Raw genomic sequence first — 19,402 nt, 5'->3', positions numbered from 1 at the left:
AAAAACCGTGAGGTGGGTATTGTTATTAGCCCTATTTTACAGTTAAGTGGGCAGGGACCTCAAGAATTTGCTTAAGGTCACCTGGGGGGGTTATTGACGGAGTCACTAAAGTATGACAACAGTCTATGCTCTCCTGAATGTCAGTCCCAGGAACGCCGAGCGCGGTAACATATTAGAGAGCCCGTATCAACGAACACATACGGTAACCGCAGTGGCCCAGCCAGCACCCGTCCGGTGACCCGACACGCGTGATGCTCACGCGCGCAGTCGCCCTGGCTTCCTCTGGGAAGGCCGAGGCGGCCGAACCGGCCAATTTGTCGAGGACGACTCTATCCGAACTCGACTCTTTTTGCCTGGGCGTCTGATCCAAACGTGGCGCGGACGGGAAGAGGAGGGCGGAGCCGGCAGCCGGGAGAATTGCGGATTGGAGAGAAGGAGGGGCAGGGGGCGGAGCCTTCGGGGGAACTAGAAGCCGCATCAACCATGTAAGTGGCTTTGCTTCCTGCCGCAATCGCCGCCGGCGGCCCGAATACCCCCGTCGCTGCGCTCCGGAGCTGGCTGCCTGCGCCTGAACCGGGTGAAGCGGCGACCGGGGTGGCGGGTGGCCGGCGGGGCCGGGGCGGGAGGCGCAGGTAAGGGAGGGGCGGCCGGCTGGCTCTGAGTGGGGAACAAGGCCGGTTTGGGGAGCTCCGGGGCCGGAGCGGAGGGGAAGGCTGGAGTAAAGGCGAGAGCTGAGCTTCAGCACCGTGGCTGGAGGCCGGACTGTGGCCGAGGCTGGGCAACGACGGGCAGAGAACCTGTACCCGCAGCAAGCCGGCTCCCGGATTCCCCGGTTGCCCCTGGTCTGACTCGCGGGGAAGGGAGCCGGGCGCGGCTGTTCTTGAAGAGGTTTCCTTGGAAACATTTCAAGTTCCCTTGCCCCTCTCTTGTCCCATGTCCCTCAGCTTATTTCGGAGGTGCACAGTCCCGTTCCTCCTCCCTCTCCGATGGATCAGCTCCTAGTCTGTGTGTCAGAGGTGCATCCGTAGACTGGAAAAGAAAGTTCCTGAGCTACAGAAAACGACACGAATAGTGGGTTTTCAAATACGAACATAACCTCTTTAATTTTTTTTTTTTCTCTTCTGCTATTTGAGTCCATTCCATTACTACCTATGTTTTGGAGTCTCTTGAGGAGGAGGCTTGATTTCTCATTTAGTATTTTACCTTTGCTTATAGTGTCCCCAGCGACAGGGTGAGGACGAAATGCGATGGATATTTTTAGGGAACTAAGATATGTCCAATAGAGAGGCTATTATTTTTTTAAGATATTCAAGAAATATTAGAAGTGCTAGAATTCTGTATAAAGCAAGTTATTTATGTTTATCTGAGATGTGTAGGTGTATGTTAAATTGTCGTTTATTGATTCAGTGCATCCTCTGTTTTAAAATAAGTACCATAGTGATGGTAGAGGTAGTGACTTGGTGTATTGCACTCTCTTATTTCTAACTTATTTGAATCTCCTTTTCTGCCACTCCAAAACTCTCACTCAGTCAGGATCCAGATAAGCCTTAGTGGTTTTTTGTTGGTTTTTTTTGTTTTTTGTTTTGGTTGGGTTTGTGCTTTTGACAAAGATTGGGCAGGTTGTCTGTTCTGTGGAGCAAAACTATTTTCCCTTTTTCTTTTCCTGTGTGCTCCCTTTTTCTGCTTTCTGGGAAGAGTAATATGGGTCATGTTACCGTCTTTCTTTAGTGTTTTTGTTGTCACGTTGGTCAAAAATTGAACAGCAAAATCTTTGTTGATGGAAACTGACAATTCTAATGTTAGCTAGCCTGCATTGGATATGTTTCGAGTATGTTTAAAAACCGTATTTAGAAATTATTCAGCTGATACTTGGGTTTTTTTTTTTCATCTCCTGTATTTTGAAATTGGTAGTAGATCTGGCTTATTTTCTACATTTAATACATGATCAGCTTTCATTTTGGCTTCATCTACGAAATAGTGTGTGGTGGGGCTGTGTATACCGGCAGCCTTCAAGAAAGAGGCAAAGTGCCGGCATTTGGAAAGGGCAGGTTAATAGTTCTAATTGCATGTCAGTTAGCGACAAATCCTAGTTTATGTCACAGTAATTAAGCTGCCAGAGAATAAGAGTTGGAAGGCAGTTTTTTCAAGATCCTGGCGTCATTATGAAATTTTTGAGGTTAGCTGTGTGATTGTGTTTATGTTTCAGAGATTGTACTTACTGAGTGTTTTCATGGTAATTTTATCTTCACATCTCCAAAGCTTCTTAAGTAGTTCTGCATATGGGTGACCCTCAGCAGTAATGCTAAGATTCTTCATGCAGGTTGCTGATTCTGCCTTACGTGTTACTTAGGTCAAAGTAGAATGTGGGCTGTTTTCCCAGGCCTGAGGGGTGTTCTTGCAATCACAGAATCCTTTCTCTTTAGTGCTCTTTTTTTCTTCTTTTTTCCCCCTCTCCCCACCTTTTTGAGTTGATACTGATTCATTTAGCAGCTTACTTCGCAGCCCGTTCTTCTGGAATATGGGTTGTCATGATAATTTAGAAGGATTGTGGACTCTTCTCCCTAATAGAAGGTGATATTAGAGACCCTCTCTTTCTTTCTCTCTTCCTCCCTCTCTTCCTTTCTCTCTTCCTCACTCTTCTCACTCTCTCCTTTCTCCCTCTACCTTCCTCTCTCTTCCATCTCTCTCCCTCCTTTTCGTCAACACTCCTTCCTCTTTTTCTTCTTCCAACCCCCTCCCCCGCCACAGCAATAAACATTTATTGCCAAATCATGTTCAAGTCCATGGTTTCATTTCTGCTTTAGTTAATCAATTAAATTACTAATCAGGAATTTAGATAGGCTGGAGTTGGAAGTCTGTGAAGAGCTACAGTAATAATTTCGATGTAAAGAGGAATTCTGGGATAAAACTTGGGGTCTAATTACAGTTCTACCCCTGACTGACTAACTGTGTGACCCTCAAGAAAGTCATTTTAGGTTCACGTGCATTGTTGCCTCAGAGGCAAAGTGTAATAAGGCCAGCTCTGCGCACTCTCCAGGATTTTTGTAAAATTTAAATGAGATGGTAGATATGATTTTGAAACTGAAAAGCATTTTATGGGAGTGTGTGATGTCCTCTTTGTAAATATAAATGACAAAAATCAAAAGTCATCTATAGTACTTTAATGACAACAGTTATGCATGGTTCATGGTTCTCATTAATTTGAAGTGTTAATATGATCCCCATGTTTTTCTCTACCCTCCATCTGGTGATGTGGTTACCTTTATTACTTTGGTTGAATTACCATTTTTGGTTATTTAATAAAAAAGCCCTTTAAGATCTTCATTTTAATGTCAATATGAGGTTATGCTTAAAAGGAGAAAAATCAGGTTCATGTGCCTAGAAGGAGAGCTGACAGGAATAGCTTGTTGGTTTGACTAGTTCTTAAGGGGATGAGGCACAACTTGAGGTCATCTTTGAGGTTATATAGAAAGATCATTAAGGGATGGCTGTTTCATTTTATTTTCTTGGGAATCTTTATGTTTTATGTTTTTAAAAGAAAAATTGAAATAAGTTAAATTTTTTTAGGAATTAATATGCTTGTGTAAAACCAGTTTTCCTCATAACTTCATTTTTTTTAATGTTTTTTATTTATTTTTGAGAGACAGAGAGCGTGAGCAAGAGAGGGTCAGAGAGAGAGGGAGATACAGTATCTGAAGCAGGCTTCAGGCTCTGAGCTAGCTGTCAGCACAGAGCCCGATGCGGGGCTTGAACCCACGAATCATGAGATCACGACTGAGCCACCCAGGCGCCCCCCCCCAACTTCAAAAAGCTGTTATCTCCCTTTCCAAAAAAAATCTTAAAATGGAAAAGATACAAATGATGTGGCATTTTTTTTCTTGTTTCTTGCTCACATACGTACCTTACCTCCAAATTATGAATAATTTTTATATTTTCTGTGGATTGAGTAGCAATGTTGAAAATTAGATTGGCGGGGCGCCTGGGTGGCTCAGTCAGTTAAGCATCTGGCTTCTGCTCAGGTCATGATCTTGTGGCTGGTGGGTTCGAGCCCCGCATCAGGCTCTGTGCTGACAGCTGGCTCAGAGCCTGGAACCTGTTTCAGATTCTGTATCTCCTTCCCTCTCTGACCCTCCCTTGCTCTCACTGTCTCTCTCTGTCTCTCAAATATAAGTAAGAAACATAAAAAATAAAAATAAAAAAAAGAAAATTAGATTGTCTATGTAATCATAGTTTCAGTCATCTGAGACCCTTCCTTATGATCTAGACTGCAGTGTTTTTAAGCCTTAATTTGCAAGATATGCTGAACTAGAGTTATTTCCTCATTGGCTTCGGAGATCTGAGTTTTCAGAGTCAGATTTCCAGATATTTAGGGATCCTGTTTGCAATCAAATTTTGGGCTTCCTTAGGAACTCCTACCTTTTGTTTTTTAGACTCATGAAATGGCCACAGATGATAAGGCTTCCCCAACATTGGACTCCGCTAACGATTTGCCTCGGTCTCCAACTAGTCCTTCTCATCTCACACATTTTAAACCATTGACTCCTGATCAGGACGAACCTCCTTTTAAATCAGCGTATAGTTCTTTTGTAAATCTCTTTCGATTTAACAAAGGTAAGACTTGTTCTTAAGGATCAGAGAACCTGTATTTTTGATTTTCTGAGATTCTCTTGTTCAACTTTCATGCTGTGTCTTTGTAAGAATGTGAAAGATCAGCAAGGAGATAGCTTTAATCATAGGTCACTGGGGTTTGCTGCTTAAGAGGAGAAAGCTAGACTTTTCCCTGTCATCTTATTAGTTATTGGTAACTGAAGATATGAATTGAAAAATAATGTTAAAAGGAGGTCCCTCTTTGAAGTTAGTATTTTCCCCCCTTTCTTAATATGTTTCAACTTTAAGTTCACAGAGTGGACTTTGTTCTTCCACGGGTTAATAGCCAAAAGATTTTAATTAAAGCCATAAAACTAGAAGAATGAGCACCTAAGAGGAAAGATTTCCTATTTTTCCGAAATGGAAACTGTTTAGCATGCCTTCTAGACTTAAACCTGTTAGATGAAGGTGTAAATGTAGTTGTATCAAATGAAAAGATACTTTTTACTTACTTATGTAAGGAAGTTTAACATTGATGCAGTACTTTCATTTAATCAACTGTCCATATTCCAAATGCATTGCCCTCAAAAGAAAACTTCCATTCTAGGATCAGGTCCAGGATCACATACCGCATGTACTATTCATCTGTCTTTCATTTCCTGTTCTCTGTCTTTTGTGAGACGGACATTTTTGTAGAGAACGCGCCAAATATTTTACAGAATGTCCCTTAGTTGAGATCTTCCGTATTTTTACTTTTTTCATCTTTGTTTTTTCAACTGAAGTAGAGCCGACACCAATGTTACATTAGTTTCAGGGGTCCAGCATAGTGATTGGACAAGTCTATACACTACACTGTGCTCCCCACAAACGTAGCTGCAGACCGTCACCATGTTATTGCAGTACCACTGACTGCACTCCCTATGCGGTAGCATTTATCTCCGTGATTGTTCATTCCATAACTGGAAGTGAAAAGGTACTTTTTAAGTGAGTTCTTTTTAAGTAGTAGATCTTTTACCTGGAAGAAAAATCTTTAAAGAATATGGCCTAGGGGCTCAGTCAGTCAGCTAAGCATCTGACTCTTGACTTCCACCTAGGTCATGATCTCACGGTTCAGGAGTTGGAGCCCCACGTTGGGCTCTGCACTGACCGCATGGAGCATGCTTGGGATTCTTGCTCTCTCTGCCCCAGTCCTGCTGGCATGTTCTTTCTTTCTCTGTCTCTCAAAATAAATAAATAAGCATTAAAAAAAAGATATATATATATATATATATACATGGTCTATTATCCCTGCTTTATATTTGGCTGTATTATTTGAAATGCATTAGAATGTAATCCCTCTTGTAAGGAATTTGAGGGTTAATAGTTTAAATAGTTTTGGAGAAATTTTAATAGTATTAACTGACTTGTTTTTTAAGTCTCTTTATTATTTTGAGAGACAGAGAGAGCGAGCGCGTGCAGGGGCACGAATGGTGAGATCATGACCCGAGCTGAGATCAAGAGTTGGAACTGACTGAACCAACTCGTGCGCCCCTACTTTTATTAGTAGTCAATTTAAAGCTCTGTGAAATCTCTTCCTGTTAGTAGTCCATTTTTAAGGTAATGACGTTTAAGAAGAATTTTATTGTTTACTTTTAGATTTACAGAAAAATTGGGAAGATCGTAAAGGATTCTCTTATAGTCCCCCACCCATTCTCCCTATGCATTAGTATGTGCACTTATTACAGTTAATGAACTGTTACTGATATGGTGTTACAAACTAAAGTGTGTGTTGTATTCATTCTTCTTTAGTTTCTACCTAAAGTCCTTTTTCTGTTCTAGGACCTCATGTGGGATACCAGATTATATTTAGTCATCATAAGACAATAATCATTTTATTTATCCAGCAGATGTTTATTGAGTACCTATTATTTACTATCTCACTATTTTCTTTAATATGCTCAAGGTATTTCTAACGAAGAGTGAAACAAACTGCAGATCACATGCCAAAGAAGAAATATTGGCCCGTCATTTTGCAACTTTCTTTGAATTTCTTTTTTTTTTAACTCATTTTTAGTTAGGCGTGTATTACACATATATTATTTTTGGAACAGTTTTATTTATTCCTTCTCTTTGCTGTACTCTGAGTCTTAGTTTTGCAAATAATGCCAAGTTCTCCTTTGCTACAGAGCGAGCCGAAGGGGGCCAGGGAGAGCAGCCCCCTCTAAGTGGCAGCTGGACCAGCCCTCAGCTGCCTTCCAGAACGCAGTCTGTGAGGTCGCCTGCACCTTACAAAAAACAGCTTAATGAGGAACTCCAACGGCGATCTTCGGCAGTATTAGGTGAGGCCGTGTTCTTCTGTTACTTCTCTCTGTGTGTTAGATTTTTCCAGTCATCGTGTTTCCCAGGTTATTTAGTGACTTGACTTTTCCGCTGTTTGGAATAGTCAGGTGCTCTTCAGAATTCATGAAACTGTTACCTAGATAGTGAAAGAATTTGTTGATACCAAAAAAAAAGATTCTTAGGCATTTTGTTACATTTTAACTTTGGCCACGTGCAGATCTCTTGACTGTTTTTTGATTAATTACTTGCTTGGGTTTCAGAAGAGAACAGTTTGCAACACCCCCAGGAGAACACAGGTTAGTTTCACCGTTGTGAATTAATTCTGCCTCTGTTCTTGGGATGCCTAGTGTAACGTGTGCATGCCTCTGGCTGCAGAAGTCTCTCAACGCTGTTAGTGGGCTGCCCCTTGCTCCTGTCCTTCTGTCCTTGTTGGGATGCAGACTGTCATTCATTGTGGCTGGATAAGCTGAGCTCTTGCCTGTCTGTTCTCTGTCCTGGTCCACTGTAGTCATCTCTTTCATTTTCATGCTTTTCTGATGAATGTAGGCTGGGCATTGGTGTCTGAATGAGAGACGAGACAAAGTCAGTTCTGTTTTAATTCTGTTAGATTATTAAACTCAGCACAGTGGCTTGGCCAGCTGAAGGTGATAGGAGAAAGGCAGTGACAGGTGACATAATGGAGGAGGAGGGGGCAGCATTGGAAGTCCAGTGTCCCTGAACACCAGATCCTGTCTTGGCTGGCCAGTCTTCCCCAGGAGGTCCTCGAGTGGAAAGTAGGCAGGCACAGGTAACGGTGGTCAGTGACAGAGGTCCTCTAGCTAGTTGAGACTCAGCTCATGAACTCCTGAGGATGGGGTGGGTGGCTGCGTCACCGCTGTAGGCCTCCCAGGACAGGAGCCTCAGCCCAGGCTACAGCAGCCATTTGGAAGGAAGAATCAGAAGGTGGGAAGTGGGGGAGAGAGAAAGGAGCTCTTCTTCTAACCCAAATGGATGGAAGGAAGAGGCCAGCCCCACTTTAACCTTTAAGCTCAGTAAGCTCCCGTGCTTTTGAACCTGACCTCTGGCAACACTACTGTTTTTGTAGAAGGGTCTGACTAAATGCTATGCTGAATTAAGCATAGAATTTCTTTATTTGTCAAATTGAGGGGTTGGACTAGAATCTCACCTTTTAGGGGTTACAAACTGACAGCCTACCATACCTTGCTGTGGTGTTTTGATAAACTTGAATTTAAATATCACAAGGTGGAGCTTGTAAGGTCTAGTTTGCTGCAGTCCCCAGGACGCCTTCCTTTCTTTATGTCAACTTCCCTTTGATTCTTTGATTCTACCTTAGCTGCTAGAGGTATATAAGATTTCAGAAGCCTGAGACTGACCAGTCAAGTTTATTTTTTAAAAGTGTTTGTTTATTTTTGAGAGAGTGAACCCCACGTGCATGAGTGGGGGGAGGGCCAGAGACAGGGCCAGAGGATCTTAAGCGGGGCTCTGCACTGACAGCAGAGAGCCCCATGTGGGGCTTGAACTCACGCACCACCGAGAGATCATGACCAGAGTTGGAGTCAGATGCCTCACTGACTGAGCCACCCAGGCACCCCTCAAGTTCCTTTTTCTAATAGAAGGCTGTAATTCCACAATTTACTAGCTCTGTGATTTTAGGAAAGTCATTTAATTATGTAATGACCATTTGACAAGAGAAACAACTAAGGTTCTGTAGGGCACAGTGCTAGACCAGATTTCCTCGCACATCTCTGTCACCTTCACCGGAATGCTGTGGTTTCTTGGTTTCAGAAACAGTCTTGCTCTTCCTCCTCCAGTGAATGATGCTACCGGTACTCTGTTCTACTTCTAAGCAGCCTGAAGCAGCTTCACTATCACTGGTCGTCCCTGCCTGGGAGCACAGCTACTGGAATTCTGACAGCTTCATCTGCCTCTTGTTTCGACTCATTATGGAGGGTTGCTTTATATTATAATGTGATATTCAAAAGTTCGGTCATTCTAATTCTTGTACATTTTCTAGTAACCACACATCTGAGTCCTCTGCCGAAGTTAGGGTATTACTATTTATAGAAAGATAAGTTTTCTAACAGGTGTAGTTTCATTAATCCTTTTAGTAATCATTTCTGTGATTCAGTTGCCTTGGGAAGCTCTTTGTCAATTTAGAGTCCAACCTCTCATTTCTTGGTAATCCTTTCTGTCCCACCCACCCAAACAAAGAGCACCTGAAGCAGATCTAGCGAATAAGTGAGTTTGGAACAAGTGAGTTTGAGAAGATTTAAGGTGGTGTGTTTTCCATCCCGTGATCTGCCGTAGATTATTAGGTTGATGAGTTTAAGCCAACAGAGATGTTCAGCCTTTTTGTCCAGCCACCTCCCGTAGACCTTAGGTTTTGTAATTGCCAGAGCCAGGAATAGGCAGGAACTTCAGTGGTAGTCTTGCTCTAAAATAAAGAAATAACATGACAGCTTTGGTGGGCACACCCATTTTGGCCACAAAACCGAATTTGGGTTTGTTTTGCTGTTGATAGGACTGGCTTCAGTACTGCTACTTGAAATGGAAGCGCTCCCTTCCAGCTTGGTGGTGCAGGGCTCTGGAGGTGGCAGGGAAGGGTGGGGTTGGAGTTCTAGCAGTTCTTTGGCACTTTTAGTCCTCTTAGACTTAGTGGAGGGACTTTGCAGGTAAATCACCGCCCTGGATGTTCTGAGCTCCGCCAGAGTCTTTGGGGGCCTGGTTATTAAACTGACCATCAGCTCAGTGAGGCTGTAAGTGCTTTGCATGTGGACTGAACTGGACTGTCTCTCACTGTTTGACTCCAGAGGCTAAGCTAGGTTAACTCACAGGGGCTGCCTTTTCTCCTGCGGAAGTTCTAGCGGGTATTGATTATGGCTTGGGACTAAAGAGCCCAATACATCATTAATGAATGTGAGGGCCATTTAAGTGGTGTATCTGGCAGAGGCCTCAAAGCTGGCCATGGTCTGAGACATTGCTTGTCTTAGGGAGCCCTTACTAGCTTGTGAAGCAGTGTTTTACATGGTAATAAGAAACACTTCCCACAGCCTCTTACCTTTATAAAGACTAGGTTTGGTTTTTTTTTAATGTGTATTTTTGATAAAGAGAGACAGACACAGAATCATAAGCAGGCTCTAAGCCCTGGGCTATCAGCACAGAGCCTGACGCGGGGCTCAAACTCCCGAACTGTGAGACCGTGACCTGAGCCAAAGTCTGACGCTTAACCGACTGAGCCACCTCATTTTAACTCTCAGTCCATGTCACTGGCTGGGAGAACATCAATTTGTGTTAATAGTAAAAGGCACCGTACATGACATATATACCTTCATATATGCCTTGTTTTTGCATAGATAGTAAGGACTAATAACAAGGGTGCTTTTTTTTTTTTTTTTTGGTAAATCTGACTCAGACACAAGAAGGAAAGCAGAACCTGCCTTTGGAGGTCATGACCCTCGTACAGCTGTTCAGCTTCGAAGCCTCAGCACAGTATTAAAACGCCTCAAGGAAATCATGGAGGGGAAAAGCCAGGTACTTGAGAAGATCACTTATCAAATATTTCTATGGGCCTCATGCCATCCTCATAATGCCGCTTGAAAGAATGTTCAGTTAGTACTTCTTTTGGCTATGAATACATATTTTTGCATATAAATTTTTAATTTTACAAATTTCTTTCTCTTTTATGGTTAGTGCTTTTTAAATTAGTGCTTTTCGGTTTAAGAAGTATTTATTTAGTCCACGGTCAGTGAATAGTCTTCCCTAGTTTCTTCATTATTCATGTGAAGTTTAGGGGTCAAGCTTTATTTTTTTCTCATGGATGACTAGATGGACTCAGCACCAGTTTTGTTTCTGAAAGACCATTCTTCACTGATTGCATTATAAGTCTTGTCCTGAGTCCACATGCGTGTGCCCTGGTGTGCCAGGGCTCTCTTTTCTGTTCTTTGGCTCCGTTTTTTCCTACCCTTGAACTGATTCTCTGTCCAAAAGTAGTACCGTTTGAGAATACATTTTGATGGCCGGTAATGGAAGTCCTTCAGCTCTAGTCTTGTTGAAGAGTGCCTTGGTCATTTTGGCCGTTTCCATTCCCACATGAATTCTTGAAATGGTTTGTCAATTTCTGCAAAAGAAACCTTGTAGGGTATTGATTTGCCATATATTTGTCACTGCGTCTTTTTATATTTTCAATTTCACATATTTTGATTGTTGTAGGATAGCGACCTGAAGCAATACTGGATGCCAGACAGCCAGTGTAAAGAGTGCTATGACTGCAGTGAGAAGTTTACGACCTTTAGGCGCAGACACCATTGCCGCCTGTGCGGGCAGATTTTTTGCAGTCGTTGCTGTAATCAAGAAATCCCTGGAAAATTTATGGGCTATACGGGTAAATGCATTTTATTGGAAGCTTTACAGTTTTTAAAGGTCATAACTCTAAGCACTTAAAGTACAGGACCGATATGAAGCCAGGTGTTATTTGGGGCTTCATGTGTAAGACATGGGGGACACAAGTGATGGAGATAAGCTCTGTTTTAAAGGACTTTAGAGTCAAATGATAAAGTAGATGGACATGTTCATAAATAACTTGAGTTAAAGTGCGTCATAGATGCTAGCAAAGAACCACAGGAGTGTTAATATTTATTAGACAAGATGGTTAGGGGAGTTTACTAATGTATATTACTGTGAGAGTTTTCATTTTACAAAATGTAGATCTTCTTTGAGATATATATATAACACATGTTCTTTTATATTTTACCAATATGGAACTTATAAGTTACTGGTTCAAGCAGAAGAAATTAAATGATGATGTGTGGGTTTATACAGTGATTTGGGAGTGCAAGGTGAGCAGAAGTTCCCAAGAAGAGAAACTCTCTTGGCATCTCTCAAGTGACTTTTGTTACCATGCAGGTCTTCCTCTTACCCTTACTCACTTTTTTCTCCAAACTGAACTGCTGCTGAGTTTAGAGTTCACATATCTTTCATCAGGATTATGCCTACAGCCTTTAAAAGATTTTTTTTTTAGCCTTTAGTTTTTGATTTGTCTAATTCCTTTTCCACACTCTGGTCATTATCTTCGCTAAATGCTGATTTGATCATGTCGGAGTATTCCTCTGCCTAAAACCCTTTCAGAGCGACCATTACCCTTAGGGTAAAATTCTTTCTTGTTACTGTGGTTGGTGTGTCAGTTTCCAGGGCTGCCATAACAAAACACCACAAACTGAGGAGCTTACACCAACAGAAATTTATTTTCTCACAGTCCCGGAGGCCAGAAGTACTGTAATGGCTCTCATTCCACAGGGAACTAATGTAAAGATTCTGCCATTGGCTGAGTATGTTTATTCCAGTTAGATATTTTAGAACTGAGAAATAACCACAGAATAACCACTGAACCCACTGTAAGACGGATCTGAGCGAAAATGCTATTGATCAGCTGACGTCTGTAAGCCCTTATTCTGTCTGGCAGACTACAATAAAATTTTGGGTCCCTTGGAATTAGTGTCACCTCAGAGCCAAAGTCCAGTAATTCCCCCAAAGTTTAACTGTTCCCTTTTTCTCAGTGCACAGTCGCCCTGGTAAAAGGGTGTAAGCCTGTTCTGGGAAGGCTGTATATTTTTGGCAGTGGAGTGGGGTTCTTTCACAAGGGGACCCAGGCTTCCTGCTTCATTCATGGAATTCCGGATCTGTAAATGGCTCAGGTCTGAGAATTGAGGGGCCATGACTGTTTTTAATTTAAGTTAGACTACTGTCCATTTGATCTAGAGTTCTACAAATCAAGTAAGAATTTAGTGGACTTCCCATTGAATTCACATCTAGGAACACCGTGATCAATGCCCTAGGTCCATATAAGTCAGACTATTCTGGTTGCTGCTTGACTGTACTGTCTATTATAGTATCCATGGCCACCTTGTCATTGGCGATTGGCCCCCGCCACCCTGGGATCTAATGGGCTCCATTGAATTAGGTTTTCCAGTTCAGTGGCAGCACTTTCCCCACTTTAATTTCTGATCCACAGAGAAGAGTGACCACAGAGCTCTACAGGGCTGCTGGGGCTCCCTTCACACCTTTATTTCTCATGATTGTGAAAGGCATGTGCTCCAGATCCTCCTGGATGAGTGGGCTGGTCTTACTTGGTAAATCCTCTCTCAACCTTATAATCTTCCTATTTCTTAGGATCCCTTCCTTCATATACCTGGGCAGTTCTGGCCTTTCAGCTTCTTTTAGCATAGGCTGCCTTTGGTCCAAGTTTCAGCCAGTGAACCAACCAACCAGACTGTTAGAGCACCCCCCCTTTTTTTTTTTTAATACCCTTCTAGCTATAATATTCAATCCAGAATCCGCTTAGTGTGCTCATGTCAGTAAAATCAGCTTGGTCCTACTTTATGTTTTTTCCACTATCCTATATCTTTGATATCCGGTCCCACACCTATTCCCTGACTTTCCGTTTTTATAAGTTAGAAAAATCGTATAGTTCTTTTAGAGTGTAGTGCACCTTCTCACGGGTCACACTGTGCCTTACCTTTTAGGACTTATGGGGACTTGAGTCTTGTTATAACTCTAGAAGCATAGAGGGTAGTGGGAGTGGATCCTGTGGAGAATAAGCAGTGTCTGGTAAGGTAGCAAACTCAGGCCATTTTGGATTTCTCAGGCAAAGCAGGGTTCATCTCTGCAAGGGTGCGAAGGCTAAGAAAGGCAAAGAAGACTCAGCAGAAATTTGGGGTTGGGCGTCCCCAGCGTCATCAGGAGCTTTCCGTATGTCCCCATTCTACTTTTCAGGATTCCATTCCTTCCTACTCCGTGTCCTTATTTTAGTAGCAATCATACTACAAGATTAATAATTCAGTGTGTGTTGTAATTGAGCCACTTGCAGGATGAAACTCTTAGTTTGATTTTAAGCTCTGTTGCTATAGGAGATAATTTCTTTCAGGGAAGACATAGGAATTTCCAGGTAATTTGTACAGTTCCTGACCTGGATATTTGAGTTCCTGAGATGATCCTTCCCTCCCCGCAACTCCCCACGTTGTCTAGTACAGTTAAGAGCAACCAGCCTAATTATACCTGCTAATTTGACAAAAATCTTCTAAGAGAAGGCCCGCCCACTTTACAGAAGGTAATCTTAAGGTCAACCGATTATGTATGTTAATCATACCTAAAAAAAAACCCTTCAGAGCAACAGCTAGACTCCTATTTGACCAAACAACTCTCCATGTTGACACATAAAGTTAACCCATTGCGAATGGGATAGTACATGCTGGACACAGTTGTATGTTGTAGTTGTGAATAAACATAAAGTACCTAGAAGAATGTATGGCACATGGGAAGGGATGAACAGATGTCAGGCAGTTATTGGTGGTCAGAGCAGTCATATCTCTGTATCTGTCATGTAACTTCATTGTATGTGCGTCTTTCACCTCAGCAGACTGAGTTCTTTGGAGGCAGAGCTATGTCTCATGGATCTTTATATCCCGTCACATGCCACAGGCGGGTGTTCAGCGGGCACATGCTGATAACGATTCTTCGGTTCTTCAGGAAATGAAAGCTTTGAGTTGAGGCTTGGCTGTGTTGGTCTGATCATTTTTATTCCGATAGCTGACTGGTCAAGGGAGCTCTCCTTAGAGTAAGAAACAAACCAAGCCTTTGCTGTGGGAACTTAAAGACCTTTCTGCAGGAGGTGATTTCACTTCCTTACTGCAGTTCTCCTATGGTCAGCTGATGGTGGTGCCCTCACACTCTCATTTATCCCAGACTGGAGTCACTTTTTGGAGACCTGATTGCAGTGGATAGACTTAGTTTTAATGCATCAAGTGGTATTTAATATGCATATATGCATAATTTAACAACTGACACTACATAGTTGTAGTCTTGAAAAAAAATGAAAAACCCCATTTATTAATGTTTATTTTGAGAGAGAACATGTGCGTGTGCATGAGCAGGGGAGGGGACACAGAGAGTGGGGGACACAGAATCTGAAGCAGGCTTCATGATCCGAGCTGTCAGCACAGAGCCCGATGTGGGGCTTGAACTCACAAACCATGAGATTATGACCTGAGCTAAAATTGGCTGCTTACCCGACTGAGCCACTCAGGCACCTCATAAAATGCAATTTATTATAGTTGATAGTAATTATGGTAAAAAAGAGTATAACTGCTTTTAAGAAATCTTTTGTTCCACGTCACTTCAGTTTTCTAATGCTAATAGTAAAAAAAATAAGGTAGAATTGTTAAATAACGTTATTTGTGAAGTTTAGTTACCTGACTTTTTTTTAAAGTACACTTAACTGTTATAGAATCATAGGAATAATTGTTACAGAAAAATAGGGTAAAAATTAAAACTTACATTTGGACAGGGCTGTGTTCTAAGAAAAACTTACAGTGTATGAGAGTACTAAATAACCTGTTGTTTGTCTTCTGAAGAAGATTTCATTTCCATCCTAACATTCTCTGTAAGAATTTCTGTAGTTTCCCCTGTGGATTTCGTACGGTGTATAAGCCCATTTTCTATTTGTTTTTAAAATGGTGCCCTCTTGTGGAGGCCGCTCTTAGGACTTCACAATGGAGACCTTCGAAACGTTTTCCTCTTTTCTTGCCCAAGGAAAATAGGTTGTTTCCATTTGTATTGGTTTATTTACTCTATTTGAAAAATGTTTTTCCTTGAACCTACTGACCCTTATTTCACTTTTAGAATCTTGAAAAATACTCTTTTAAAAACAGAATTTTCTAGTATCATGGAGTGCTGTTTTCTTAACTCATTAATAAATATTTGAAGTAATATGGATGCGTGGGCGAATTTATCATAATGATAGTTTTTAAGATATGTAAATGAGCCAACAAAATTATTTTGCGTTTTTAAAACCTCTTTTTTGGTAGTCTGTACTTGAAGATGTTTTCCTGTTACTTGAGTAACTGTTAACCCAAGAATGTAATGTGTTCCGTTAAGTGTTATTATGGTTTTAGTTACTTTTCTTGTTTTGTTTTCCCTCCTAGGGGACCTCCGTGCTTGCACATACTGTAGAAAAATAGCCTTAAGTTATGCTCATTCCACAGACAGTAATTCCATTGGGGAAGACTTGAATGCTCTTTCAGATTCAGCTTCCTCTGTGTCTGTGCTGGATCCAAGCGAACCTCGAACGCCTGTTGGAAGTAGAAAAGCCAGCCGCAACATATTTTTAGAGGATGATTTTGCCTGGCAAAGGTACTATCACTTAACTACAGTTTTATTTATATTTGAGAATTACAGGTAGTCTTGTAACCCATGACTGCCTTCAGTTAGCATTTATCTTCTTTGACTTGCTTCCTACAAATTCCCCATCTATTTCTTTGGCTTTCTTCAGAAGGATCGTGGAATGTTTATGGATAGTGATTATATTGACTAATTAGAGTGTAAACTCTGCAAGAGGAGAGACCTGTTCTTGTTCACTCGCCTGCGGGCTGGCACCGAGGCCAGTGTATGGCATATATATGATCTCAATAATATTTCTTGAATAGGCAACAGAAGTTATTGGGAATAATACTTCCTTTTTTTTTGGTTTATTTATTTTCTATTCTGAGAGAGGGAGAAGGAGAGGGAGAGAGAGAACAAGCTGAGGCGGGGGGAGGGGGGGAGAGAGAGAGAGAGAGAGAGAGAGAGAGGGAGAGAGAGAGAGAGGGAGAGAATGAATCCTAAGCAGGCTCTGCGTTGTCCCAGACTGTGAGATCGTGACCTTAGCCGAGGTCAGAAATCGAATGCTTAACCATCTGAGCCACCCAGACAGGTGTGCCCCAAGATTACTTTCTAATGTAGCTTTCTTAGAGAAAGAGAATGCTCTTAAGATTTGTCAATTAAATTAGATCTTCTTCCTCCCTAAGGAAGAATTCATGTTTTTCCATATGTCTAAATATGCTACATTGCCTACTGGTGAAGGATGTTTTTAACTGGAATTGCTTGAATTAGAATCTTAGATTCATCAGTTTCTGATTGTTTTTTGTTAGCTAAGTTATATTCTTAGGTATAATACTAAAGCTGGCCATGTCAAAATGCTTAGAGTTTTAATTAACTTCTTTCTTCTAAGTTATTTATCAATCACCCTTTAAAGGTAACATATAATCTTTATGTGTGTATATATATAAAGTTATAGCTACATTCTACGTGTATGAATCTCAGAGACATAATGTGGAGCAGAAAAGAAAGGCCCATATATAACTGATTATTTATGAAGTTCAGGAATGTACAAAACCACACTGTCTAGGTATACAAACGTGATAAACTTGAAGTAAAGGAAGAGAATGAAAAATACAAAAGTTACAACCATGTTTCCATTGAGAGTCCTGAGGGCAATGGGATTGGGTAGGGGAATATAAGCATTTCAGAGTCAGTGCTAATGGTGCATTATTATTTGTGGCACTGTGATTGTTTATACACTAGGTGTATTTTATACATTTTAAAGATTGATCCTACATTTAACAGAACAATAAAAAAGTATAGGAATTCTCAGTTCTTGCGTACTGTAGCTAGTAATGCCTTTTAGTTGTACCTGGCACTATTGTGTGGGCCCAAATTGGCAAGTATTATCTAATAAACCAGGTTTTGAAAGCATCCTGAGAGATGTAGGATCGATGTCAAAGGTAGAATAATTTTAGTTCTGTGCCAATTGTTTGATGTTTATTCTCTTAGTTTTTGTATCTCTGAGATAGGCACTACTTTCTCCTTTTGACAGATGTAGAAGCTGAGGTTCAGAGAGATTGAGTGATGGAGAGCCTGCACTTGGACCTAGGTTTGTCCGCTTCTGTGGTGCTATTCTAGTGGGTTATGGTAACTGAGAATAAAATACTTGAATTCAGGATTTCCTCCCAAAGTCACTTGAATTTTGTGTATATGATGGTTGAAGGAGTGCTCGAAGTACCCATCCAACCAATGTATTATTTTAAGGACATACTGTATACTTAATAAACTACCAGTCTTTTGGCCTCTGATGTACTTAATGTAAAAAACAGTTTCTATCTTAATTAAAAGAAGAAAATAAAATTGACTCATAATCTCATCATTACGGAGGAAAACAATCAGCTTTTATATAAAACTTTTTATTTTTGAGAGAAACGGAGACAGCGTGTGAGTGGGAGAGGGGCAGTGAGAGAGAGAGAGAGAGACAGAATCCAAAGCAGGTTCCAGCTCTGAGCTTTCAGCACAGAGCCTGATGCCAGGCTCCAACGCACGGTCCACAAGATCATGACCTGAGCCAAAGTCGGACGCCCAACCTATTGAGCCACCCAGGCGGCCTACAACAGCTTTTAAATGTTAAAGGACTTCATTGACGTTGGATTTGCTTGTTACTATCCCAAATCCTCTCCGTATTTTTCTACTTTCTTTATAGTTTGATTCATCCAGACTCCTCAAATTCTCCTCTTTCATCAAGGCTTGTATCTGTTCAAGAAGATGCTGGAAAATCTCCTGCTCGAAATAGGTAAGCTGCCAAATGCAAGCTCTGTATTCTGTGTTTGAATTTTACTTTCATAGTAATGAGAAGAACAGACATGAAAATGGGTGAGATCCATTGTTATGCTTTCGTAGCTCTAAAAGCTGAATTAAACTGTTGTTTGCCCTTTTGCTCATTAGCTCTGGCTTGCATTCTCTTCAGTGTCTCTTTTCCAGTATTTCCCACTGGCTTCAGATCTTGGAACCCACAGCCTCCTTTTCCTTCTAGCTTATCAGATGGCCTTATTTTCTGTTACAGAGCAAAGAGAGGAGGTAACAGATGGGCACTTCTTAACTCTTACCACCACTTACCAACCTGATTATATTTAGAGCTCATTTTTTTCCTACCTCTTGACCAAGCTAATTCTCCGTTTGTATTCTGGATCCCATCCCTGCTCATTTTTTATTAACTGTCCTATTGATGTTTATACATCAAGAGTCTGTTTGCTGACTTCTTACTGTTAGCATTTAAACAAACTCAGGTCAGCTACTAAAAACAAACAAAAATTCATCCTTTGTGGTTCATCTCTAGTACCTGTATTCTCAATTATTTCTTTTCCTCTTAGCCAAATTCCTTGAAATAGTTGCCTGTAGTCATTCTGTACCTGCACACTTCCTCCTCGTCTTTCACTTTACTAAATCTTACCAGTGTTCACACCTTTTCACTGAAAATGCTTTCTTTTTCACAAGTGTAAGCGTTGACTAAGTAGTTATAAACCTGGAGAACTAGACATCTAAATGACCATAGTTTAACGTGCTTTCAATTTGTTCTTTCAACAAATAGCATTAATTACCTAGAAACTAGGTATGTGCAATACAGCAGAGAGTCAAACAGACAAAAACTGAAAGCACAAAAAGGCAGTAAGGCATAGGGGTAGAGATTGGCGTGTTAAATAGTGAGGTCAGGGAAGACCTCACTGAGAAGGTAACATTTGAGCAAAAACCCAAGGATGTGAGGGAATGAGCCATGTGCACGTTTTGTAGAAGAATGTACCACAAAAACAGGAAACAGCAAATTCCTAGAAGGAGCACACCTGGCAAAGAGTAACAAGAGGTC

General features: G+C 41.3%; 1 protein-coding gene across 1 annotated transcript in view; it reads left to right on the top strand.

The window, feature by feature from the left end:
- The first annotated feature begins 657 nt into the window (after positions 1-657).
- The window catches only part of PIKFYVE (phosphoinositide kinase, FYVE-type zinc finger containing), a 77,600-nt gene continuing 58,855 nt past the window's right edge, over positions 658-19,402 (top strand). Inside the window, 8 exon segments of the mRNA XM_029933952.1 lie at positions 658-1,071; positions 4,431-4,611; positions 6,753-6,905; positions 7,167-7,202; positions 10,319-10,437; positions 11,116-11,287; positions 15,882-16,089; positions 18,245-18,334. Coding sequence (XP_029789812.1) covers positions 4,440-4,611; positions 6,753-6,905; positions 7,167-7,202; positions 10,319-10,437; positions 11,116-11,287; positions 15,882-16,089; positions 18,245-18,334 — 950 coding nt within the window. The 5' untranslated portion in view covers positions 658-1,071; positions 4,431-4,439.

The sequence above is a fragment of the Suricata suricatta genome, chromosome 3 (genome assembly GCF_006229205.1).
Source record: "Suricata suricatta isolate VVHF042 chromosome 3, meerkat_22Aug2017_6uvM2_HiC, whole genome shotgun sequence".
Taxonomy (NCBI): domain Eukaryota; kingdom Metazoa; phylum Chordata; class Mammalia; order Carnivora; family Herpestidae; genus Suricata; species Suricata suricatta.
The sequence above is the reverse complement of the archived record's forward strand: the minus strand, read 5'-3'. Positions and strand labels throughout refer to the sequence as shown.